Here is a 25,967-nt window from a genome sequence, read left to right as displayed (position 1 = left end):
CACCATCCATCCACTCATCTTACCCATCCCAACTATTTACGTCTCTATTTACCACCAGCCACTGGTGACTTTTGAGCACTCAGAATGTCGCAAAGTCTAAACTGAGCCATAGTGGAAGGTAAAATACACACTGGATTTCAAAAACAGTACCAAAAAAAAGACTGTTAAACCATCTCATTTATAATTTTTTTTGTATTGATCATGCATTGAGATCATAATGTGAATACATTGGGTTAAATAAAATGTCTTTAAAATTAATTTCACCTGTTTATACTTGCTTTTTAAACTGTGGCTACTAGAAAATTTTATATTACACGTGTGGCTTGCTTTACATTGCTGTGGAACTGTGCTGACTTGTACCGTCCATCATCCACTTATCCATCCATCCTTCCCATCCTTCAGTCCCTCCCACCCTTCCATCTGTCCATCTACGCAGTTATCGCATTTGTCCATTCCACAGATATTTCATTCACACCTACTGTGAATCAGTGTCAGACTTCATTTTTGGGGGCTCCAAAATCACTGCAGATGCTGATTGCAGCCATGAAATTAAAAGACTCTTACTCCTTGGAAGGAAAGTTATGACCAACCTGCTGCTGCTGCTGCTAAGTCACTTCAGTCATGTCCGACTCTGTGTGACCCCATAGACGGAAGCCCACCAGGCTCCCCCATCCCTGGGATTCTCCAGGCAAGAACACTGGAATGGGTTGCCATTTCCTTCTCCAATGTGTGAAAGTGAAAAGTGACAGTGAAGTCTCTCAGTCGTGTCTGACCCTTAGCGACTCCACAGACTGCAGCCTACCAGCCTCCTCCATCCATGGGATTTTCTAGGCAAGAGTACTGGAGTGGCTTGCCATTGCCTTCTCTGTATGACCAACCTAGACAGCATATTAAAAAGCAGAGACATTACTTTGCCAACCAAGGTCCATCTAGTCAAGGCTATGGTTTTTCCCATGGTTATGTATGGATGTGAGAGTTGGACTGTGAAGAAAGCTGAGTGCTGAAGAATTGATGCTTTTAAACTGTGGTGTTGGAGAAGACTCTTGAGAGTCCCTTGGACTGCAAAGAAATCCAACCAGTCCCTCCTAAAGGAGATCAGTCCTGTGTGTTCATTGGAAGGACTGATGCTAAAGCTGAAACTCCAGTACTTTGGCCACCTCCTGTGAAGAGTTGACTCATTGGAAAAGACTCTGATGCTGGGAGGGATTGGGGGAAGGAGGAGAAGGGGACGACAGAGAATGAGATGGCTGGATGGCATCACCGACTTGATGGACATGAGTTTGAGTGAACTCCGGGAGTTGGTGATGGACAGGGAGGCCTGGCGTGCTGCGATTCATGGGGTCGCAAAGAGTTGGACACAACTGAGTGACTGAACTGAACTGAACTGTGAGTCAGTGGCTCTGTGGGTCTTAAGAATAAGGAAACCGAGGCTTCAAGCAGTTACAGAGCTTGCCCGAGGTTTCACAGATGGAGCTGACGTCATCTGACTTGCAAAAATCAGGGCGTGTTGCCTTTCACCTTGCCTACCTATTTGCTAAGTTTGCTTAAAGATAGAAAAGGGATGTATCCTTTTCTTGGGGTCTGTGAGGGATGGCTAGAGGGCTGGCTACCCCTCTCACCAAGGGGACCACACGTTTTGAGGAGAGCCAGACCCTTCAGAAGCCTCTTCTTGGTGGCCGTCATGAAAGGGTTATCCTGACACATTTGCTGTTTGCAAAAATGTGGATTCTTTCAGATTCCCAAACTCATTTCCATGACAAAACTCTTGGGAAGAGAAGATGAAGGGCTGGCTTTTGCAGAACAATCTTCCAGCTGTAATGACGACTGAAGATGGCGATGGGAAGAGGAATTATAATTAGAATATGAAATGGGGAAAATTAATCTATTCCAGTCAGTGGTAAGAGATGTTCTCCTGGCGTTTCATGGAAATTCTTAGGCTCTTGTCCCCCCCTCCCCCCGACGCACATTTTTTTTTTTTGTCATGTTTTAAAGTGTGCAGAAGGTTGTGTGATGTGAAAAAAGATTTTTGACTGAGGGACTGAGAAGCTGAAACATGCACAGGATTTAAGTTCCTGGGTGTCTGTGTGTCGCCACGCTCCTGTCATCTGTTTGTGCGCACGTTTCTGTGAGTCACACACGTATTTCAGTCGCAGATGGATGGTGTATTTATTCACGTCTGGGCATCGCCTCCCTTCCCTGTGTGCAGACTCGAGGTGTGTGTGCCGGTCACGTTAAGGGTCTGTGCTGTGTGCACTCGTGCTTGTGCCCTGGACACCTTTGCCTGTGAGGCTGGTGTTACCCATGCTTGGGTTACGTGTGTAACTGAGTGCTGTTTTGAACACTCTGTTGTGTGAGGTGGGTCCCCGCCAGTTTGTGTTGCATACGTTGTCGCCTTGCTTGGGCACACTGCGTGCATCACGTACCTGTGTGTCCATGAACTCCCGCAGCGTCACCACTATATGCTGGGTGTCCATGCGGGAGCTTTGGAGCTTTTCTGTGCATGTGGAGGAGGAGGTGGCTCTGCAATGTCCAGGCTTTGTGACTTCTCCCCTTCACCCTGGGAGCCAAGCCAGGGAAGCCCGGGAGGTTTCAGGGGCCCCTCCCCTCCTTCCTTTCCCCTACAAGGGCTCAGAGGTGGTGGAACACTGGACAGAGGCGGGCAGAGAACAGAGCCCCCAAACCACCAACTTGGGGCCCTCTCTTCACAGCTGCTCAGTAGCTGGTCCCGAATCCTGTGCTCCAGGGCACCGTGCAAAGCACCCAGCGGGGAACCCAGCAGAGGCTGACCCAGCCCTGCCTTGGGAACTTCTGCCAAATTCTCAGATTTTCCTTGAAGCAGGAAGCAAGCTTTAATCTGCCACATGGCTGCTCTTTCTTGTTTGAATAAAGGGCAAGTGAATAAGCCCACTTGAGGGGACTCTGATGACCTCGTGGGAATCCCCTGCCCAACCCCTGGCACACACACCTCAAAATCCAGGATCCCTGCTGCTCTCCCCAGTGCCGTTCCCCACTGCTCACTGCGGGTAGGTCCTCCCTGCATGAACCACAAACACATACTCATCAAATCCCTATTATGTGCCAGGCCCTGATGAATGATTGGTTATGTCTGGGGAGGGGGGCTGCAGCCAGGCCGTGATTCCTGCTGCCAAGGAGCTTACACGCTCGTGGGAGAGACCAAGCCCAAGAAGCAAACAGACCACTGCTGTGCAGCGTCTCCCTAACTGTGTGATCTTGGACAACTGTTTATCTTCTCAGCTTATTTCTGTGGTTTGAAACATCGGTTGCTGTTGTTTTAGTCGCTCAGTCGTGTCCAACTCTTTGCAACTCCGTGGACTGTAGCCTACCAGGCTCCTCTGTCCATGGGATTCTCCAGGCAAGAATGCTGGAGTGAGTTGCCATTTCCTTCTCCAGGGGATCTTCCCCACCCAGGGATCAAACCCGAGTCTCCTGCATTGGCAGGCAGATTCTTTACCACTGAGCCACGAGGGAAGCCCAAAATGTTGGTTGTTGAAAAAGTTCAATGAGTTCTTTTATGGAAAGCATTTTGCTCGGTGCCAAGTATATTCATTCACTCACCAAGTATTTGTTCATTGCCTGCTCTGCATGTTGGGGAGCAGGGTTGGGGTGGGGAGAGAGAGCAGACCAGGGTGGCTCTGTTCTAGCCAGGAGTTAATAAATGGGATATTACGCAGAGTTTGGGGGCATATCTTTTAACCTACATTAAAAGATATGTCCTGTATCTTTAACATACACTGTACTGTTTGATGACTATTGCTGTATAGAATGTTTCAAATACCTTGTTAAATTTAGTCCCCTCAGACTTCCCTAGTGGCTTAGTGTACAGTTGCCAATACAGGGAGCAAGGGTTTAGTCCCTGGTCTGGGAAGATTCCACAGGCCGTGGGTTGACGAAGCCCGTGCACTGCACCTACTGAGCCTGCATTCTGGGGCCTATGTGCCACAACTATTGAAACCCACTTGCCTGGAGCCCATGCTCTGCGACAAGAGAAACCACTGCAATGAGAAGCCCATGCCCTGCAACTAGAGAAAGCCCAGCAACAAATACCCACCCAACCAAAAATATCCCAAAGAAAGGCAATGCCAAAGAATGCTCAAACTACTGCACAATTGCACTCATCTCACATGCTAGCAAATTCTCCAAGCCAGGCTTCAACAATACGTGAACCATGAACTTCCAGATGTTCAAGCTGGTTTTAGAAAAGGCAGAGGAATCAGAGATCAAATTGCCAACATCCCCTGGATCATCGAAAAAGCAAGAGAGTTCCAGAAAAACATCTATTTCTGCTTTATTGACTATGCTAAAGCCTTTAAATGTGTGGGTCACCACAAACTGTGGAAAGTTCTGAAAGAACTGGGAATACAAGACCACTTGACCTGCCTCTTAATAAATCTGTATACAGTTCAGGAAGCAACAGTTAGAACTGGACATGGAACAACAGACTGGTTCCAAATAGAAAAAGGAGTATGTCAAGGCTGTATATTGTCACCTTGCTTATTTAACTTATATGTAGAGTACCTCATGAGAAACACTGGGCTGGATGAAGCACAAGCTGGAATCAAGATTGCCGGGAGAAATATCAATAACCTCAGATATGCAGATGACACTACCCTTATGGCCGAAAGTGAAGAGGAACTAAAGAGCCTCTTAATGAAAGTGAAAGAGGAGAGTGAAAAAGTTGGCTTAAAGCTCAACATTCAGAGAACTAAGATCATGGCATCCAGTCCCATCTCTTCATGGAGATGGGGAAACAGTGGAAACAGTGACAGACTTTATTTTTGGGGGCTCCGAAATCCCTGCAGATGGTGACTGCAGCCATGAAATTAGAAGATGCTTACCTCTTGGGAGAAAAGTTATGACCAACCTAGACAGCATATTAAAAAGCAGAGATATTACTTTGCCAACAAAGGTCCGTCTAGTCAAGGCTGTGGTTTTTCCAGTAGTGTATGGATGTGAGAGTTGGACTATAAAGAAAGCTGAGCACCAAAGAATTGATGCTTTTGAACTGTGGTGTTGGAGAAAACTCTTGAGGGTCCCTTGGACTGCAAGGAGATCCAGCCAGTCCATTCTAAAGGCAATCCGTCCTGAATATTCATTGGAAGGACTGATGCTGAAGCTGAAACTCCAATACTTTGGCCACCTGATGCGAAGAACTGACTCATTTGAAAAGACCCTGATGCTGGGAAAAATTGAAGACGGGAGGAGAAGGAGACGACAGCGGATGAAGTGGTTGGATGGCATCACTGACTCAATGGACATGAGTTTGCGTAAACTCCAGGAGTTGGTGATGGACAGGGAGGCCTGGCGTGCTGCAGTCCATGGGGTCACAAAGAGTCAGACACACCTGAGCAACTGAACTGAACCGAACTAAAAATAAATAAATTTTTTTTCTTTTTTTTTTATACAAATGAGGTCCTACAATAAATGGGATCATATATTCTTTTTTTTTTTTTTTAGCTCTTGTCTTCTTTTACTCAGTGTAATGATATTCAGATCCATCCATGTTGTTTCATAAGTCAGTGGTTTGTTCTTTTGTTTGCTTGAGTAGCATCTATTGTGTGGCTACACCACAATTTGTTTATCCATTCTCCAGCTGACAGAAGACATTTGGGTTATTTACATATTTGGCTTATGGTTATTACAAATAAAGTTGCACAAAGTTGCTGTGAACATCCATGATCAAGCCTTTGGAGAAACATAAGCTTTCACTTTTCTTGAGCAAATACCTAGGAGTGGAATAGCTGGATTGTACTGTGTGTGTTTAACTCCTTAAGATGCAGCCAAACTGTCTTCCAAAGTGATGTATGAGAAGGCCAGTTGTGTCCCATTTTTTTAAAAGATATTTCATTATTATTTAATTATTTAAAAATTTTTGTCCCCCTCCACTTCCCTGACCCCATGGACTATACTAAGTCCATGGAATTCTCTAGGCCAGAATACTGGAGTGGGTAGCCTTTCCCTTCTCCAGGGGATTTTTCCCAACCCAGGGATCGAATCCAGGTCTCTGGCATTGCAAGGGGATTCTTTACCAGCTGAGTCACAATGGAAGCCCTCTTTCTTTTAGAAAATACTTATCAATTATGTGTGATTTTTAGAAAGGTCTAATTTTTATCAAAGAGTAAATATAGGGCCATGGTGACCTATCAGATAGAACCTAGGAGCTTTTGATGAGAACTCTCTATTCTGCCCAAGTCATAGTCCTATCCTTGATACCAGTCTTGTTGGGTGCTGGGGGCTTGGGAAACCATCAGCACACAGTTCCAGCCTTCACACTGCTCCACGCTGGGCAGAGAACAGATGTAGAGACAATCTAGGTTGTTAGAGGGACAGCTGAAGGAAACGAAAGCAATGACGTCCAGCCTCTTGGAGGAGGTGGTTTCTGAGCAGAGACTTGAAGCCTGAACTCCGTATGATGAATGAAGCGCTGCACTGGGGTCATGCCCAGACTCTAGGCATGGCACAGCCTTTTCTTTTGTGAATCCAGCAGTCACTGAAGGACTGTCCATCCCTGTGTTGGGAAGGCACTTGGGTATAAATCCTCATGCCACTGCCCTGATGAAAAGATTGGCCTGGTAAAAGACAACGCAAGTGATGTCGTGGTTGCTTCATTCATTCATTCAACAAGCATTTATTGAGTATTTATTGGGAGGCCTGGCGTGCTGTGATTCATGGGGTCGCGGAGAGTTGGACACGACTGAGCGACTGAACTGAACTGAACTGAACTGATTCCATGTCAGGTGCTAGTCTAGATATTTGGGAGGCATCATCAGCGTACAGAAAGATAAGACCCCTTGGCCTCAAAGGCCCTTCATTTTCATAGGGGAAATCCAACTGTGAGCAATGAGTGTGGTAAATAAGTAAATTACATCGAAAACTAGAAGGTGCAGGGGCGATGGCACAATGAACAAGGGTGAGCAGGGCGAGGGGAGTCGGGCGTGCTGGGCTTCGGAGCCCATTGAGGTCGGAGGCTGGTGTCTGAGCCAGTTTGTTATGAAAACCTCTCTGAGGAAAGAGGGTCTAGATGAACTGATGATTGCAGGAATGTGGGCTTTCCAACCTCCATACGGACCATTTGGTGATGTCTATCCGAATTACAGATGCACCCACAACTGGATGCAGCAATTATTCGGACTAATCCTACAGATAGACTCACACCCATGCAAAATGATGGATGTACAAAAATATTCACCAGAACAATGTGAGAATAGCACAAACCTGGAAACAACTCAATTGCCCGTGTGCTCAAGTAGTTCAATATATATGTTACAGCCGTGCTAGGGCATACAAGAAGACAAAATTATGGTCTGATATAAAACACTTTCCAGGATGTGTTGCTAGCGGAAATATAAGGTGCGAAATGGTGTGTATAGAGCATTGTCATTTATAGAAAAGAAGTGGCTCTAATATATATACAGGGACTCTCTCTGAAAGGATGTATGGAAAGCTGGTAGATGCAGTGACTGTATCTGGAGAGGGGCAGTGGATGCCTGGGAGGTAGGGGCAGGCGACTTTTCATTCTGTTGCTCTTTGTGTACTTTGGGAATTTTAAATCATGTGAATATAATCTAATAAAAAATTCTTTTCAATTATAATAAAATGGACAGCTGGTGTTGCTACCCCACCCAGATCCCTTTATTGTCCAGCACAGTTGGACAATATTGTCCCCCATCTGCTGTGAAAGTATTAGTTTTCTCAGTTGTGTCTGACTCTTTGTGACCCCATGGACTGTAGCCCACCAAGCTCCTCTGCCCATGGAATTCTCCAGACAAGAATACTGGAGTGGGTTGCCTTTCCCTTCTCCAAGGGATCTTCCCGACCCGGGGTTCGAACCCTGGTCTCCTGCATTGCAGACAGATTCTTTACCGTCTGAGCCAGCAGGGATGAGGACAGGCTGAAATGGCTCACAGCTGGCACAATTCTCTGGAGAAACGTCCTTGGCCAAATGGGGGCCACCATTCTCAGATCATGACTCCCTTTAGTCCCTTAAGCTGTGGCCAATGACTGACGTATATGGGCTACAGAAGCCCCGCCCCTTACTTCATGCAGGAACAACTCTGTGGTACCATCAGTGCCCTGGAGCAAGCTTGTGGTGGGATAAGGCTACCGCAAGCCTCCCACTGGGGCCCCCTCCTTGCTTAGCTCCTTCCCGTACCCTATCCTGATCGCTCCCTCCCTCACAGATTATTCCTAAAGCGCACTTCTCAAAGATCACATGCCTTTGAATCCTTGTCTCAGACTCTGCTTCTAGAGAACCCGATCCCAGACACTTGTCTCAAGTGAAGGGAACTGGAATGGAGCCAAGTGCTTTGCACTTTCCGGCGCAGCATCCCCTGGAGAGAGGTCTACTGCTATAACGCCCTTTTTACAGATGATGCTCCTTCGGAGTTTAGTCTCCAGCTCAAGATCACACATCTTGAGAAAGGGGAGCCAGCGGCTCCAGAGCCCCCGCTTCTCCAGCTCCGCCTGCTCCCTCTTGCAGACGGATTTTCCCAAATCCAGCCTTGGCAGCTTCTCAAAACACAGGGTTGTAGTTCCCGTACCTGGTTTCTACCACAGTCCTCAGGGCCCGTGGTCGGGGTGGCCTGGAGGGCAGGGTAAGGGGACAGAGCCCCTTGGGATGGTCATACCTGGAGGATGGGTCGGGGGCAGGCTGTCCTCATCCCAGGGCTCTGGAGATCTTGGCCTCCCTCCAGCATGTGGAATTCCAGCTCTAGCTGAGAGCCTGATGTCACTTTGGCCAGGAGAAATATTTGCATACTTCCAGAGATGGGGAGCTCAGTATCTGACAAAGCAGTCTGTCACATCTATGGACATGGTGTAAAGGGCAGAAAGGTATTCCTTTCTGTATCCTGAACGTGATGAACCCAAGCCATGGAGGTCATGGAATAAGGACTCCTCCTTCTACCCTAGAGGGAGCTCTGCTGAAATGGGGACTGGGCATCTTGGGTTCAATCTTTGCTTCTCCAAGCACCAGTCTTTTCCCCTTAGTACTATAGTCCCCTGACCTCCTTGGGCTTCTCCTGGGCCCTTCCAGAGAACATTTTCATCAGAGCTGCCTCTCTGTTTCTCTGTTCCAGTTTGATGGTGAGAGTGCCTACGTGGGGATGAGTGACGGAAACCCAGAGCTCCTATCAACCAGCCAGGTGGGTGCCCAGCCTCCCTTGGGCTGCTGGAGCTGAGCTGCTCCCAGGGTGGGGTGGCAGGGGTGCAGAGCTGGAGGCGTAGCCCACCACTGTCCTCTCTCAGAATGATCAAGAATATCAATTGATTGTGACATCTAATTGTTAGGGACTTCCCTGGTAGTCCAGTGGTTAAGACTCTGTACTTCCAATGCAGGGGGCATGGGTTCAGTCCCCAGCTGAAGAGCTGAGATCCCAGATGCTTTGCGTGCAGCAAAAAATAAAAAAAAAATTAGAAAAACAAAACATGTAGTTGTTAAGAGGCCTGTCTAAATCGTAGATGTCATTGTTCTTCTACTGGTGACTTTCCAAATTAGACGATAATTGTTTAACAAGAAAAAAAAAAGCCTTTATAAGCTTTTTTGAACCAAGCCTATAAACTTCTGATTTTTTTAGAAAGCAATGTCGATTGAGTTTTCCTTCAAATGGACAAACTGGGACTATAGTGTTTCCTGTAAATCAACTACCTGGCTACTCTTGGCATCTTTGAAAACTTGATAAAACTCAAAATGTGTTAGCTGTGCTCTCCATGCGCAGAGGGGAGATTTTCAGCAGCAACAAATACACATGTCACACGTCCCTGGTGGCCCTGCCTCTTACTACCACACAGCACCCATGGGGACAGGCGCTGGTGTGGAGGCACTCACACCCATGCATCAGCTTTCAGGGTTCTCCTGCCCACCTGGAGTTGTCTCATGCTCTGGGGAGGGTTGTGGACGTGGAGGAAAGGGAAGAGAGTGGAGGCTTCCTGTGCAGCTTTTCTTGGTGGGGACGGGAGCTGAGTCATCCCAGGGAAGACCAGCCCTGGCCCCAATCCAGCCCGCTGTGAGTCCCAGACACTAGTTGGACAGATTTTCCATTATCATCCTGGTCTCTGAAAATTAAGGTCTCTCTCAGCCAGGAGCATCTTCACTCTAAACTCAGATGCCACAGAGGGTCCTCACTGAAGTCTGGTACCCCAAGGAGGGTCCTGCAAAGATCCTGGAAGATGCTCCCCAGTGCTGCCTCCTGGGTGGCAGCAGCTCAGGGTGCTGGATGGAGGGCAAAGGGGTTTCGTAGCCGTTGACAAACTTGAGGGATCTGGGAGACAAGCCTGTCCCTGGAGCTGCTGTGCCCTCTCTGGCTGTGTAATCCTGGCAGTCATGGCAGTTGGGTGTCTGGGATCACAGTTTCCAGCTGGGAAACCGAAGCCTATTAATTCACAAATATTTATGTGTCCTGCTATGTGAGAGGTCCTACTGGGGACACAGATGAGAAGGACATGGGCTTGTGGCTCTTGGGGAACACTGCTGATAAGGAAAGAGACCCCGTCTCATTGTGGCTGGAAACTCTGTTACAGGGCGCTGGCGCCTACCCCTGCCCCGACCACCCCGCCCCCCGCCCCTGCGGCAAGGAGCCTGTGGGCCCACATGCCAGCCCCTTCTCTGGTCTGCGACCATGTGAGCCCCAGAGGGGCTGCTGAAAAACTGCCTTTATATTGCACTGACAAGCTGCAAGAACTGCTGGGTAAGACTCCAGTCCTGGAAATGCCCATTTTGGAAGAAATCGCAGAAGTCATGTAATTGTCCATAAGCCACTTGGAAATGTGGTTGGTTCAAAAACCAGAGCTTACTCCTGAACCTCTTATCTGAGTCCTTTCACAGTGTTTCGATTTATTGTTGCTCAGTCGTATCTGACTCTTTGCAACCCCATGGACTACAGCACACCAGGCTTCCCTGTCCTTCACCATCTCCTGGAGCTTACTCAAACTCCTGTCCGTTGAGTCGGTGATGCCATCCAACCATCTCATCCTCTGTTGTCCCCTTCTCCTTCCACCTTCAATCTTTCCCAGCATCAGGGTCTTTTCCAATGTTCAGTTCTTCACATCAGGTGACCAAAGTATTGGAGCTTCAGCTTTGCATTGCATTTTGTTAACATCCTGACTCAGAACTGTGCTATGCTGGAGTCTGCTCTGGCTCCGTCCCTAATGGAGAGGGTTGGTACTGCACTTCCACCGAAAAGGGCAAGTGAGACTCAGGAGCTCTGGGTCTGCTCTAGGCTTGGGCAGAGGGGCACAGTCCCTCAAAGGGGAACTGCAGGACAAATGTGGTTATTTCAACTGGCTTTCACGGCAGCTTTGAGAAATGTCATGAAAAAGTAAGATGTTATCATTAATCCCATTTCATAGATCAGGCAACTGAGGTTCTAGGATGTTGATTGACTCAGCCAGGGAGCGGTAGAGATGGAATTTGAATCTGTACAGCTGGGACTCAAAGCTCGAGTTACCTTACTGTGTTTGTAGAGAGCTCTGCTCCCACCTCAAGGCTATCGTCAACTTGCTTTGGCCTAAATGTCACTTCCTTACAGAGCTGTTTGTGAGCCCCAAATCCAAGAAGGTCCCTTCTCCATAATTCTGTCTCGTGGTACCACATCCTTTTAGTTCACAGCGTTTGTCACTGTGGTTTTTGCTTATTTGCGTAATGACTTGGTTGACATCTGATTTCTACCCTAGACTGTGACCTCCCTGAGGGAAGGATCTGGTCTCTATTATCCTTTGTTGTGCCTTCCTATTGGGCCATACTGCCTGGCACAAAGGAGGCATTCAGGAAACATTTATGTAATGAATGCATTCCTTAACAATGGAACAATGTGGTTGGACTCCCTAAGGGTCCTTCCTGGTCTCATACACTGCTGCTCAGAGAGTCTCCCTAACTTAGAATTTTATAAAGGAGATATCAGGATTCCCAGAGTCCATATGGTGGCGTGAGCCAACCTTGACGTGAGCAGACTTAGCAATTATAGTCTAGATTTCTTAAAGTGTATCAGTTAACTTTTACTACATAACTTGCACACCCCACCCCCCCAAATTTAGTGGCTTAAAACAACAAATATTCATCTAATTCATGATTCCATGGCTTGGAAGTTTGGTTGAGTTCAGCTGGGTGGCTCTTCTGGTCATGGCTAGGATCATTTAAGTGCAACAGTCAGCTGCCAGGTAGGCTGTTGGCTAATTGTTATGGGGGACTCCCTTCTACTTCAGATGGTCTCTCCTGCTCCAGCAGGCTAGACCGAATTTGTTTACATGGTGGGAGAAGGGTTCCCAGAGCAGCAAGAGCCAAAGCTGCATGACCTCTTGAGGTCTGGCATATGACTACTTCTAGCACATGCTGTTGATCAAAGCAAGTCACAAGGTCAGTCTAGAGTCAAGGGATGAAGAAATAACCTCTGTTGATGGGAAGCACTGCAAAGTAATACAGTCTTTTAACAAACAATCACATATGGGAAACATGTGGGATGTAGTCCATGCTAATTTTACTTAAAAATAAAAATAAGACCTGCAGCTTCAGTGATTTGGTAGGGTTTCACTGACCTCTAGTTCTTTTTGTTTATTGAAATATAGTTTATTTACATTGTTGTGTTAGTTTCAGGTGTATAGAAAAGTGATTTGGTTATTTTATGCATACACGTACACACATATATGTATATATATTCTTTTTCAGATTATTTTCCATGATAAGTTATTACTAGCTATTGAATATAGTTCCCTGTATTATACGGTAGGTCCTTGTTGTTCATCTATTTTATATATAGTAGTGTGTATCTGCTAATCCCAAACTCCTAATTTATCCATCATTCCCTTTTCCCCTTTGGTAACCTTCAATGTGTTTTCTATGTCTGTGAGTCTTTTTCTGTTTTATGAATAAGTTCATCTGTGTCATTTTTTTAGATTACACATATAAGTGTATCATAAGATATTTGTCTTTATCTGGCTTACTTCACTATAGAGTGATATTCTCTAGGTCCATCCATGACACTGCAAGTGGCAATGTTTCATTCTTTTTATCACCACATAGTATTCATTATATATATATATATATGTGCATATATATAGACACATATATACACACCACATCTTCTTTATCTACTCATCTGTTGAATAGATGAAGGACATCTATTGAATAGGACAAGGCCTCTAATTCTTAATGGCAAAAGTTCTGTGTCTTTCCTTCCAGTCTTTTCCCTGGAATGCTTGCTTGAACCCACACATGCACATTTGTACATGAGAACCAGTTATGGTGTGTGGTCTTATCAACTGTAGGAATTGTATCGTCCCGGTTATCAAGGGATGGACATAAACATGTGGGCAAACAAAGGCCTCGTAGCTAATGGAGGATTCAGAGGATAAACGCTCGAAATGGCATGAAATGCATTTTATAAATATGTTATAGTAATTGTATTTATATGCATAAAATAAATTGTATTTACATTGTATTATTATAAATACAACTGTATTTTATAAGTACAGTTAAATACAAGCGTCATCTATTTACCAAATGTTTACTGGGCACGTATTATATGCAAAAGCTCTACGTGTATGCAGGAAGCCATTTCTGGAAGACGTTTCCTTCCAGAAAGTCCAATTTCATCATGTTAAAAACCTTGCTCTTTAAGGTAACCTTCTCCTGAAACATGGTATTCCTTATCTTTGTAGCTGAGACAGAGGTTCCTGCAGGATGTATATTAGCCAACTGTGTCCCCTCGTAAAACCTTTCAAACTGGTTCTCATAGGCTTGAAGTTTCTTTTATAAATGCATGCTTCATTGTTTGCTTTTTTGCAAGTCTACAAAATTCCTGCATAATAGCCTTGTTTCCATATATTATCCCTTTTCCTCCCTCCCTTGAGGACCTTGAGTTTCTTTGCTACCAGATTTTCCTGGGTGGTCTGAGTCTGAGATGCAGTAGTCAGACATAATTTCTGGCCCATCAGTAGCTTCTAGGGGTGGCGAGCCTGGTAGAGATCAGCTCTTCCCCATCCTGAGAGGATACCCCATTGAAGAGTTAACAGGGATTGATCGTTCCTGGTCAAGTGACCCAGAAAGAGTTGCCCCCTTCCTGGGATGAAAGTGAGGAGGAAAAGAACTGGATTAGGGTCTTAGCAGACCTGGATTCAGATTTCCATATACCAGATTTCCAGATTACCAAAAATTCCAGATTTCCCATATACCAGCCAAATGCCCTTATTAATTTATGTCAGCTTTCTGTCCAGTGGAAGAAATAATGCCTGCCTCCTAAGGCGCAATTCCCATTGGTTTGGGCACCAGTTTCCTGAAAGACAATTTTTTCACAGATAGTGTGGTGGTGGTGGTATTGGGGGCAGTGGGGTTTGAGATGATTCAAGAACATTACATTTATTATGCACTTTATTCTTATGATTACATCAACTCCACCTCAGATCATCAGGTTGGGGACCTCTGTCCTAAGATGTTTTGAGAACTAAATGAGTTGTATGATGTGGATTCTACTGGTACCTCCCCCGCGGATTCCCTTCACCTGCCCATGACATACCTTTCCCAGGTGTTTTGAGTGTTGGCTTTTACCTGTTCACAGCTGCCCCTTCCCTAGAGAATTCTCTGCCAAGCAGGGACCATGAATCAGGAAGGGGAGTGGAAGATGTTCTGGAAGGCCATGCCCTTGTCCCTAGAGGGGATCAACTGGGCCACTCCCCATGGAGTTCTAGCCAGCTCCAGCTGAGACGGCATCCTGCCTCAGCTCCATCCTCTCTGCCCTGTCCTGCTTCCCTCCCTCCCCTTTGCTAGAGTCACTTCTCAGTAAGTTGCTCTCATGGGAATCCCCATCTCAGCTCCACTTCAAGAGAACCTAACCTAAGAGAGTATGTTAAGTACCAGTGTTCAAAAAAAACCTAGCTGTGTCTTCTTTTTATTGTTTTTATTACCGTAGATAATGCTTTGGTCACAGGAGGTGAGCCTCTGGTCACTTCTTGTGCTCATTTACGGCTCTGTGCCTGTGTGCAGTGTTTCCTCTGATGGGAATCCCCTGGCCACTCTCACCCATCAAATACCTGTTTGTTCTTTCAGGGCCATTGCAAATATCACCTCCTCATTACAGTCTCCCTGGCTGTGGGTAGAGTTTTCCAGTCTCATGCCTGTAAACACCACTTTTTGATTGAAGCATAGTTGATTTATAATGTTGTCTTACTTTTCAGTGTACAGCAAAGTGGTTCAGCTATATATGTACATATATGTTGTTTCATATTCTTTTCCATTATGGTTTATTACTGCCTGTTGAATATAGTTCCCTGTGCTGTACAGTATGTCCTTGTTGTTTATTTTATATATCCTAGTTTGTATCTGCTAATCCCAGACTCCTAATTGATCCCTCCCTCACCGCAGTTCCACTTTTGTAACCGTGTCCATGAGTCTGTTTCTGTTTTGTAAGTAAGTTCATTTGTATCATAGTTTAGATTCCAAGTATGAATGATAGCATACAGTATTTGTCTTTCTCTTTCTGACTTACTTAGTATGATAATCTCTAGGTCCATCCATGTTAGTGCAAATGGCATTATTTCATTCTTTTTTATGGCTGAGTACATATATGCCACATCTTCTTTATCCATTCGTCTGTCGATGGACATGTAGGTTGCTTCTTGGCTATTGTGAATAGTGCTGCTGTGAACATTGGGGTGTGTGTATCTTTTCAAATTAGAGTTTTCTCCGAATATATACCCAGAAGTGGGATTGCTGGATCACATGGCAATTCTATTTTAGTTTTTTTAAGGAACCTCCATACTGTTTTCTGTAGCAGCTGGGCAAATTTACATTCCTACCAGTAGTATAAGAGCATTCCTTTTTTCTCCACACCCTCTCCAGCACTTATTATTTGTAGATGTTTTGATGATAGCCGTTCTGACCAGTGTGAGGTGATACCTCACGGTAGTTTTGATTTGTATTTCTTTACTAGAGATACTGACATCTTTTTTAATGTGCATATTGGCTATCTATAAACAGCAGTTCTGCTGAATATTTCAGACTTTGTTTTAAGAATGATTGAAAGAGCTTGTGTATATGTTTGTATGTATGTGTTAGAGACAGAGAAAACTGGCACATGACTACTTCCAGCATATTTTTAATAGTCAAAGCAAGTTACTAGACTTTGTTAGTGAGAGAGAGAGACTGAGATTGAATGATGTGATCAGATTTGCAGAGGGCTTAAAAATTCTCAATGGCAAGATTGGATACAGGAATACCAAATGGGAGGATGTGGTAATAGTCGAAGTGAAGGATGATGTATTGTTCTAGATTGTGTAGAGGCAGAGGAGATGGGAAGAAGTGGATGGATCTGAAATGTGTTTTGGAAATAAAGTCGGTGGGTCTTGATGATGATGAAAGCAGAGGGAGAGAGAGAGAGAGAGAGAGAGGAGTAAAGGATGACTCTTAGGCATCTGTGATGAGTCTGTTTTCCGGCACAATGGCACAGTTTTCTAAGCTGGAAATTGTCTGGGGAGATGCAGGTTTGATAAGGCCAGAATTGGATGTATTACATTGGAGATGTCCATCCAAGTAAAGATATCCAAGTAGGTAGATGATTATATAAGTCTGAAGCTCACAGTGGAAATGAATTTGGAAGTCCTTAGCCCATGGTGTTAAACCTTGAGAGTATGAAATTTACAGAGAAAGAGAGGTGTGAGAAGACTAGAGGGCAAATGATTCTTAAAGTGTTGAGCTCTAACATTTGAAAGCAAAATAGAGGAGAAGACAACTGTGGGATAGGTTGAAAGTCAGTCACTGGAGAAGGAGAAGACCATGGAGTCTTAGAAGCCAAGTGCAGGGTTCCAAGAAGGAAGGAGGAGATCTGGGGAAGGGTGCTGTTGGGCCTAGCCACTTCCCTATCAAAGGATAAACTTTAAATAAATCAAAATTTTAAATGTACTCAAGGAAACCATAAAGGCACTAGAAAAAAGTCTTTACAACTTTAGAGTAGGAAAGGTGTTTCCATGACTCAGTCTTAAAAGAAAAGGCGTTAAAAGGTTGACTGTAAATTAAAATGAATCACAACTGTAGCATGGCCAAAACACCATAAGTCAAGTCAAAGACAAACAAGAAGTTGGGCAAGAATGTTTTCAACTTATGATATAGTGGAAGGACTGATTTCCTTCATATATAAAGAGTTCCTAGAAATCAATTCAAAACCTGATGCTCAATAGTTTACAGATAAATAAATATAGATGGATATTAAATATATGAAAAATGCTAAAAATAGTTCATGAGAGAAACAAAACTAACATTTTCACCTATTAGATTGGCAAAAATCCAGAGATTTGATAACAAACTCTGCTGGAGCCCATGGTGGGAAAGAGGGACTTTTATACATCATTGAAAGGAGAGTAAATTGGTATAACCCTTATGGAAGGCAAATTGGCAGCATCTATCAAAATTAAAAATGAGTCAACCTTTAGCCTAGTAATTCACTTTTTGGAAATATATCCTACAGATATATCTACATACATGAGAAATGATATATTCAAGCTTATTCATTTTGGTACTGTTTAAAATGGCAAAAAATTGGAAAAAAATCAAAAGTGTAGTAATACGGGACTAGTTGCAGATATTATGTACCTCTACCAAATGGAATGCTGTGTGGTTGTACAGATAGAATGAGGAAACAGAAGTGATATAATTTTTTTAGACACATTACTTATTGAGGGAAAGCAATGAACATTAAGTATAGTATATTACCATTTATGCCAAAAGTATAGTAAGAATGTATGTTTCTGCGTGTTTGTATAACTCTGGAAGGATATATGAAAGTGAAAGTGTTAGTCACTCAATTGTGTTTGACTCTTTGCAACCCCGTGGACTGTAGCTCACCAGGCTCCTCTGTCCATAGAATTCTCCAGGCAAGAGTGGGTAGCCATTCCCTTCTCCAGGGGATCTTTCCAACCCAGAAAATGAACTTGGGTTTCCTGCATTGCACGCGATTCTTTACAGCCTGAGCCACCAGGGAAGAATATATGGAAACCAGTAAAAGTGACTTTGTACCTTGTGTGTTATGGTTATTGGGGAGGTAGACAAGGATAACAAAGAGAGTTTTCACTGTACCTTTTTACATTTTGGGGGTTTTCAGATGACTTATTATCACTTCAAAAAGTTAAATAAAATTTAAACAAGAAGCAGCAGAAGGTCCATGCTTCTGAGGGGTTGGTTGGGGAAGGAGTTGAGATTCATTTGATGGTTTTAGCAAAGAGAAAGTCACCCTGGACCTCAGAAGGAGCAGCTCTGATGTGTAGGGGATGTCCTACCCATCCCAGGGTGGATGGAGGAGGGAGTATGAGGTGAGGACATAAATGATAAGTCTAGACAATGAATGAGAAGTCTGGCAAGGAAGACAAGAGCAAGGGCCATAGCTGAAATGAGATGAGGACTCCTTAAAGGGGTTGCTTTTTAAGACAAGAGAGTCTTTAGAATTGATCTCAATAGAAGGCCTCTAGGAGAAGGGGTAATGCTGAGAGCTCAGGACAGGGAGGAGTTAATCGATGGCTTAAGTTTTTGGAGAGGGTGGAAGCGTGGGAACTGTTGCACCACTGCCCAGAGGCGGAAGCTCTGGCCTTTTAGGCAGAAGGGGGACTGAGGAGCAAAGGAGTGTTGCGTTATGGATAGGATGGCTGGGAGCAGAGGGCGCCTGTACCAGTAAGCACTGTTCTCAGAGAGCCTGTGGGTGGGTCACCTGCCGAGAGGGCACGGGAGGTTGGAGAGGGCGGGGAAGGTCTGTGGTATTTGTTGTGGGTTATGGAAGACTGAGTTCTTGGTTCAGGTGCTGTCGGGGTGGATACTAATAGAGTGAAGCCAGGGCAAGGATTTTCCAAGCTGGTGTACCAGAAGGACTTCCAAGCTTCATTGCCCAAAAGAGGGACTGAAGTGAAGGACTTGGAAGTCCAAGTTTGGAAAGGAGAGAAGAGAGGGCGCCCTGGGCTCCGAGAGCCCCTGGGGGAGGACCTGGACAGTAGGACATCTAAATCACAGAGTGGGACGTGGGTGGTGATTTGAAGGTGAGCAGTCGTGGGCACTGATGGAGGCTCTCCTGTCCGGGGAGAGGGCGTTGACAGAGTGGAGCAGGCCTCCCCGGGGGTGAGGAGCTGAGGGCCCAGCATCATTAGCATGATGGCTGAGCTGGAGGGACTCGAGGTCGTGCCGGGGTGTGATGGATGGGAAGCCAGAGCTGAAAGCTGGGAGCATGCTGGGGAAAGGGGACACGCTGGAGAGGCATGAGTCGCTGGATGCTGATGGAGCTGAATAGGGTAGGGTGGGATTTGTAGGGGAGGTAGACAGTGGTCTGCCTGGGACCTTGGACAAAGAGAAGGATGTCAACCCCATCCCCAGGGATGCCTGGTCTGTTTTTCTTACCACCTGGATCAAGCATCGACCGCCACTAGGTCGATGGTCTAACCTGGAGGCCAGAAGATAGGTTGCTGGTTAGGGTCAGATCTGCAGTCCCTGGGCACTGTCCTTGTGACCTTGAAGGTTCAGCCTCCTTCCAGCAGGGGGCAGTGTAGGGTGTCCGGAGTGGGGAGAGAGCCGGGAGACTCTGGATTTTAGGTTCAGCTCTCTTCACCTCACCTTGCACTGGTATCTCTCTGAGCCTCAGTTGGCTCATGTGAGTAATGAGGGAAGATGGTCTGTTGGCTTTTTCCAGCCCTATATAATGCTGCTGCTGGTGATGCTAATGAACATTTACCAGGCTCTTCCTTGGGCTCAGGCTCGGGGGCTCCGTGTCCTCCATAGCTGGTGTCTTTGCATCTCTCAGGTAAGGTTGCTCTCCCGTTTTACAGAGGAAATCACTGCAGCCATAGAGGGTCTTTTGGAAGCAAACAAAAGTACTTCCAGCAAATGTACCAGGAGACAGACGACCTCTTGCCGCTATTGAAATCTAAGAGTCTAGGCTTAGTAACTCCAGCCCCTGAGTCTGTCTACCTTGTAAAGGGCAAAGATGACATGACTTTTATTGCTTTAATTAAAACCTGGGTGAAGAGCTCCCGATTCATATGAAAATGAAATTGTGTTCTGCCTGCTGTGGTGCAGAGAAGGGAATGGCAGCGATTACTGCTAAGATTACAAACAATCAAAGAGAAAAGGCCTTTTGCAAGCATTTCCTATTAAAGCCACAAACATCACACTTTAAAAATAATTATGGTTGTGTTATCGGAACATGATTCATGAATTCTGAATAAATATGAGGGGCCTTAAAGGAAACTGTTTCAAGACTAGAGATTGTGTTCAAATCTGATGAAATTTAATATCCCTTCGCAGCTGGAGAAGAAAATGCATGAAAGGGAAAAAAACCACGTATGCTATGTATATGGAGAGAATTGAGTATATGTCAGGCTGAACCAATGAACGTTCCCTCATGTGTCCGACACATGTGCTCGGAAAAATGGACCAACCTCTCTTGTTTTCTTTGAGAGAAAACTGCTGAGAAAGAGTCGGTGCTTACACCTCACCAGTCTTAATTATGTACTACAATAGCTAATCTATATATATATATATTTTTTTCAAGCTCTAGCCTCCTGGCTGTTAAAAGTTTAAATAGTTGAGGGCACAGGCATGGGAGGCATTAGGGCATGGATTTGTGGGCAGAATTTGGGGCTTCCCTGGTGGCTCAGATGGTAAAGAATCTGCCTGCAATGCAGGAAACCCGGATTCGATCTCTGGGTCGGGAAGATCCCCTGGAGAAGGGAATGGCTACCCATGCCAATATTTCTTGCCTGGAGAATTCCATGGACAGAGGAGCCTGGTGGGCTACAGTCCATGGAGGCTCAGAGTCAAACACAACTGAGAAACGAACACTTGAGGGGCAGGGGTTGGGGAGGACCTTGGTCTGCACTTAGTTTGCCTCCCCCATAATCCTGATATTTTTTGTACAATGCAGTGAATGTTTACAGCATGTAGTTTTGTTTCCTTCCAACTATTATGAGAGAAATTGAATCCCAGGAAAGGTTCACTCTCTCTAAAAGGGATGGAAACAATGAAGATGGTGCAGGAAGTTTATGGGTTGGGGGAGGGAACAGCATTGCATTGGAAATGTAATTTCAAGGGTTTTATTGAAAACAACACCCCTTGCCCACTCCCAGCCACCTGGAACTCAGCATCTTCTATAGGGCCTGAGTCTTTTCTGGGGAGGATGGGAGAGTCCCTGATTGCACACCCTTGTTCAGTGTTACAGTGCAAGCTCACCCAGGGATTAGCAAGTTGGAATGGGCCAGATGTGGGACCTTTCCAGTGGTGCTGGGTCCTTGGCTTCTGGAGGGTCCGGAGCCTGACTGTGTCCCTCTTCAGCCTCTTTCCCTGGGTGGGTGGTTATGTGCTCTCTCTCAGCCCTGGTTTTTGCATCCGAGAATGGGGGCTGATTGGGTGTCTCTGAGGGTTATCTCTTTAGATGGGTTGGCCTCTTCCACCCCCTGCCTGAACCCTGGAAGGGACAGTGGTCTTTTCAGCTGACCAGAGACTGGCTTCCCCCAGCTGGCTAAAGTCGCCCCCAGGCTGGAGGGGCCCTTGAGATGGAGTCTGGTGACTCTGAATGAGGTTTTAGCCCACCGTGGGCAACCATAAAGAGATGCTGTTAGTCAGATGAGTTATAAAATAATGACAGGGGAGGACAGACTGAGCCGGGCTCAAGTTCTAGTCTTGACATCTCATGGCTGGGTGACCATAGATAAGTCAACCAACTTTTCTGAGCCTCAATACTGTCTTTAGAAGTTCGTCAAAGTGATATAGGGGGAAAGTAAATAAGGTGCATTTATACCCAAAGTTCTTATTACAGTGCTCAGTACGTGGCAGGGGTACAATAGCATGAGTCTGTCTCTTACAGGTGAAGAAACTGATTCTCAGCAAGGTGAAACAACTTGCCAAAGTCATCCACCCAGGACGTGGTGGGCACAGGAGATTAAAACAGCATCAGAAATATCAGCAAAGAGGAGGCCAGTCAGTTATTTTATCTAATGCCAGTCAAATTATATGAAGGGCTGAAATTGAAAAGATGATATTGGAACTATCTTGCTTTTAAAATGTACCAATAAATACCTCCCCCCATCACAAAAATAGAAGATGCCTCCTGATAATTGCCAGTCGGCTGAAGATGTGTGACCCCTCCTTACCACCCCCTCCATTTGACCACGCTCCAGTCTGGTGCCCCAGGCTTGGTTTGCCAAGCCTCCTCTCATTATTATTAAAAAGCCTTCATGCGGTCCAGGCAGCCAGTGTCTCTGTCTCTCATTTAGTCAAAGCCTCAGACTCTGATGGGAAACAAAGGCCTGGGTGTGGCATGGTTGCCCCTGCCAGACCTGGCATCCCACATCCTGCCAGCCCCTGGGGAAGTGTGGAGTGCCAGGGACTCAGGGAGTCAGGTGAGAGTAAGAGGCAGGTCTGTGCTCCCTGGGACTCCTCCCTCTGTTTTGTTCTTCCTGTGTGCTGCTGCTAAGCCACTTCAGTCGTGTCCAACTGTGCAACCCCATAGACGGCAGCCCACCAGGCTCCGCCGTCCCTGGGATTCTCCAGGCAAGAATACTGGAGTGGGTTGCCATCTCCTCCAATGCATGAAAGCGAAAAGTGAAAGTGAAGATGCTCAGTCGTGTCTGACTCTTTGAGACCCCATGGACTGCAGCCTACCAGGCTCCTCCGTCCATGGAATTTTCCAGGCAAGAGTACTGGAGTGGCTTGCCATTGCCTTCTCCGTTTCCCTGTATGACCTTGACCAAATTACCTAACCTCTCTTGTCTTAACTTTGTGGTTCTGTAAAATGGGGGTATTTACCGGCCTTACTTCCCTGATGACTTAGCAGGTAAAGAATCTGCCTGCAGTGCAGGAGACACAAGAGACGAGGATTCAATCCCTGGGTTGGGAAGATCTCCTGGAGGAGGAAAATGGCAGTCCACTTGAGTATTCTTGTCTGGAGAATCCCATGGACAGAGGAACCTGGCAGGCTACAGTCTAAAGGGTAGCAAAGAGTTGGACACTACTGAGCTACTTAGCAGCAGCAAGCAGCCTTACCTACCCTGGAGGCTAAAAAAACTAGAAGCAGGTGTAGCTTAGTTAAGTAGTTCAGTTGAGTTAGACTGGTTAAGTGGCTGTACATTAGTTAAGAGGACTGATTAAATGGGTCTAGGATAACCTTCTCAGCCAGTGCTGAATAGGTTTTTGTTTTTGTTGTTGTAAGAATGTGCCTTGTAGAGGGGTGAGATAGTGAAGGAACTAGGTAAATGTTTGGTGGCTCCAGTTTTTGGTGAAATTTTTTTCTTTTTAACATAGCGCCAGGATGGCATGAGTTGGATGAGGCTTGTGTTTCGGGTAAATAGAACTCCAGCCCAGATACCCTCAAGCCAGGCCAGCACCAGGGCCTTGTGGATGCACCTGTTTGCTTGGTGTCAGAGTCTGAACAACTGCCCAGGGACATGGAGCAAGATGGTGGCTCTCAGGAGCCTAGGGGGCTGGGGTACACAGCCTGGAGGGGAGGGTGTGCCTGGCTGGCAAAGGATGGGGAGATAGGCCATAGGAATGAGTGTTTTCTTTGGAGAGGGAGATGGAGAAGGAGCGCCTGTGAAAGCCTTGTTTGCATTGTGAGGTGGCCTGACCTGATCAAAGTCCCCTCAAGGAAACCTTAAAGTTTCCTGTAACAGCTCAAGCCCTTTCAAGTCACTCTGTGCTCCTTTGGGCTATTTCCTGCGCTGGGATGGCCCTCTAGAGAGGTGGGTTGTGGCTGGAGATTGTGTCTATGTGATACATGAACATGGGGCATGATAGTTTTAAACTTGCTGCCAGCCTTAGCAAACAATTGCCAGACAGCAATAGGAGAAGAAGAGCAGGAGAAGGGACGAGGAAGCATTTTGACATTTTATTAAATATTCCCCCCAGAATTCTCCAGGCAAGAATACTGGAAGTGGGTTGCCATGCCCTCCTCCAGGGGATTTTCCCTACCCAGGATCGAACCCAGGTCTCCTGCATTGCAGGCAGATTCTTTACCATCTGAGCTGCCAGGGAAGCCCATGAATACTGGAGTGGGCAGCCTGTCCCTTCTCCAGGTGATTTCCCCACCCCAGGACTCAACCTAGGGTCTCCTGCATTGCAGGCAGATTCTTTACCAGCTAAACTACCAGGGAAGCCCTGGTGTCCTTATACATTGCCACATGAATTGGTACAGCCACTTCCATTTCTCAGTATCGAGAGCTCTGTGACCCAGTAATTCAACTCCTGAGTGTTCACTCAACAGAAATGCGTTCATCTGATCACCCGAAGACATGTATAAGAATGTTCATAGCAGCACTTTTCATAAAAGCACAAAACTAGAAACAGTCCAAATGTCTATGAACAGCAGACTGGATAGATTATTGCAGAATATTCTTACACAGTGAAATACTACACAGCATCGAGAAGGAGCAATTTATAACCAAGTGCATAAATTTCACAAACAATAGGGTGAATGGAAGGAACCAAACACCCAAACAGAGCGTTCCGGATGATTCCATTTACCTAAAGCACAGAAACAGGCAGAGTTAATCCATGGTGATAGAGGTCTGAGTTGTGGTCACCCTGGCGGTGGGGATCAGGGTGGGAAGTGAAGGACCTTGAGGGGCTTTGGAGGTGCTGGTAGGTTTTCTGTCCTTGTTTGGGTGCTAGTTACACAAGTATTTTTGTTTTGTGAAGATTTGTCATTGAGTTGTCCACATAGGACTTCAGCACTTCCTATTGATACCCTATGCTTCAGTAAAAAGGAAAAAGAATTATCAGGGTATTTGTATAGATGTTTCTATTTTTAGAGATGTGGTATGATGGAGAAGGGAACCTAGCGAGGTTTGGTCATTTGTATCTTGTGTCGATCGGCTCACCGGGGTAGTGCGTTTCCCACTGGGAGTGTGGTGGGACTGGCCCATTACAGCCTGAGCAATTTATTTAACTTCCTGGGAGGGGCAGAATTCTTTTTGCCTCATAATGGATGATGAGCTGTGAAATTGCTCCAGGGCTACCCCAGGGGAAAAAAGGGTCTGGGCTTCCCTGGATCTGCTGTGCTCTGCTGGCCCTGACCTTCACTCCCATTTCTCCATGGACAGAATTTTAGGAACTCGGAAAACACGAACATCTGAAAAAATGTTTGTGTACCCGTGTTTCCTTGTGATGCTATGTTGTGGTGTCAGAAAATCTTGTTTATGGAATATTTAGAGCTATCTGTGGAAAAGTGCCTCCGGGCCATGCACATACCACCCCCACACACACACCCCACACACGCACCAACACACACACACACTTGTCTGCCGGCATTCACGCACAAGTACAAGCATATATGCACAACACACTCACCCTGTGATGCTTGCTGACACACAGCCTTGCACGCGCTAAGCATCATTCTGTGACCCTGGGCAAGTCATTCAGCCTCTCAGTGCCCCCGTTTCCTCATGAGATGGAGACGATAAGGGCGCCCAGCCATTGGCACTGTTGTGCGCAGCACACACACATATAGACACACCCAAATGATATTTTTATTTGTGGGATGGTTGCCTCCCTGTCTACAAGGCGGGAGACCCAGGTTCGAGCCCTGGGTTGGGAAGATCCCCTGGAGAAGGAAGTGGCAATCCACTCTGGTACTATTGCCTGGAAAATCCCACGGACAGAGGAGCCTGGTGGGCTACAGCCTATGGGGTCGCAAAGAGCCGGACACGACTGAGCGACTTCACTTCACTTTCACTGCCTCTGTCCTAGACTGTTGGTTTCACGGGCATTGGGACCCAGCACATAGTAGGACCTCAGTTAATATCTGGTGATGCAGTGAGTGAATGAACACCTCTCACTAATGCCCTGGCACACCTGCTAACTTTTGGCACATTCACATACACATTTTTTAAACATGTATACATGTCTGCCTGTACACCCATTCACATGTGTTGACATGTATAGGGCATATATGCACACACCCAAATACCATGTCCAGGCCCAGAAATCAGGAGAATGGGTG

The 25,967-nt window shown here is 46.0% G+C and overlaps 1 protein-coding gene across 2 annotated transcripts in view; it reads left to right on the top strand.

Moving 5' to 3' along the window:
- Window positions 1-25,967, top strand: part of TOX2 (TOX high mobility group box family member 2) — a 151,868-nt gene that overhangs the window by 54,224 nt on the left and 71,677 nt on the right. For both annotated transcript variants that reach the window (XM_055437585.2, XM_055437588.2), the window contains exon 2: window positions 9,096-9,161. In XM_055437585.2, the coding sequence (XP_055293560.2) occupies window positions 9,096-9,161 (66 nt within the window). The remainder of the gene's footprint in view (window positions 1-9,095; window positions 9,162-25,967) is intronic.

The sequence above is a fragment of the Moschus berezovskii genome, chromosome 15 (assembly GCF_049115385.1).
Source record: "Moschus berezovskii isolate FMDL1 chromosome 15, NW_MosBer_1.0, whole genome shotgun sequence".
NCBI lineage: Eukaryota > Metazoa > Chordata > Mammalia > Artiodactyla > Moschidae > Moschus > Moschus berezovskii.
The sequence above is the reverse complement of the archived record's forward strand: the minus strand, read 5'-3'. Positions and strand labels throughout refer to the sequence as shown.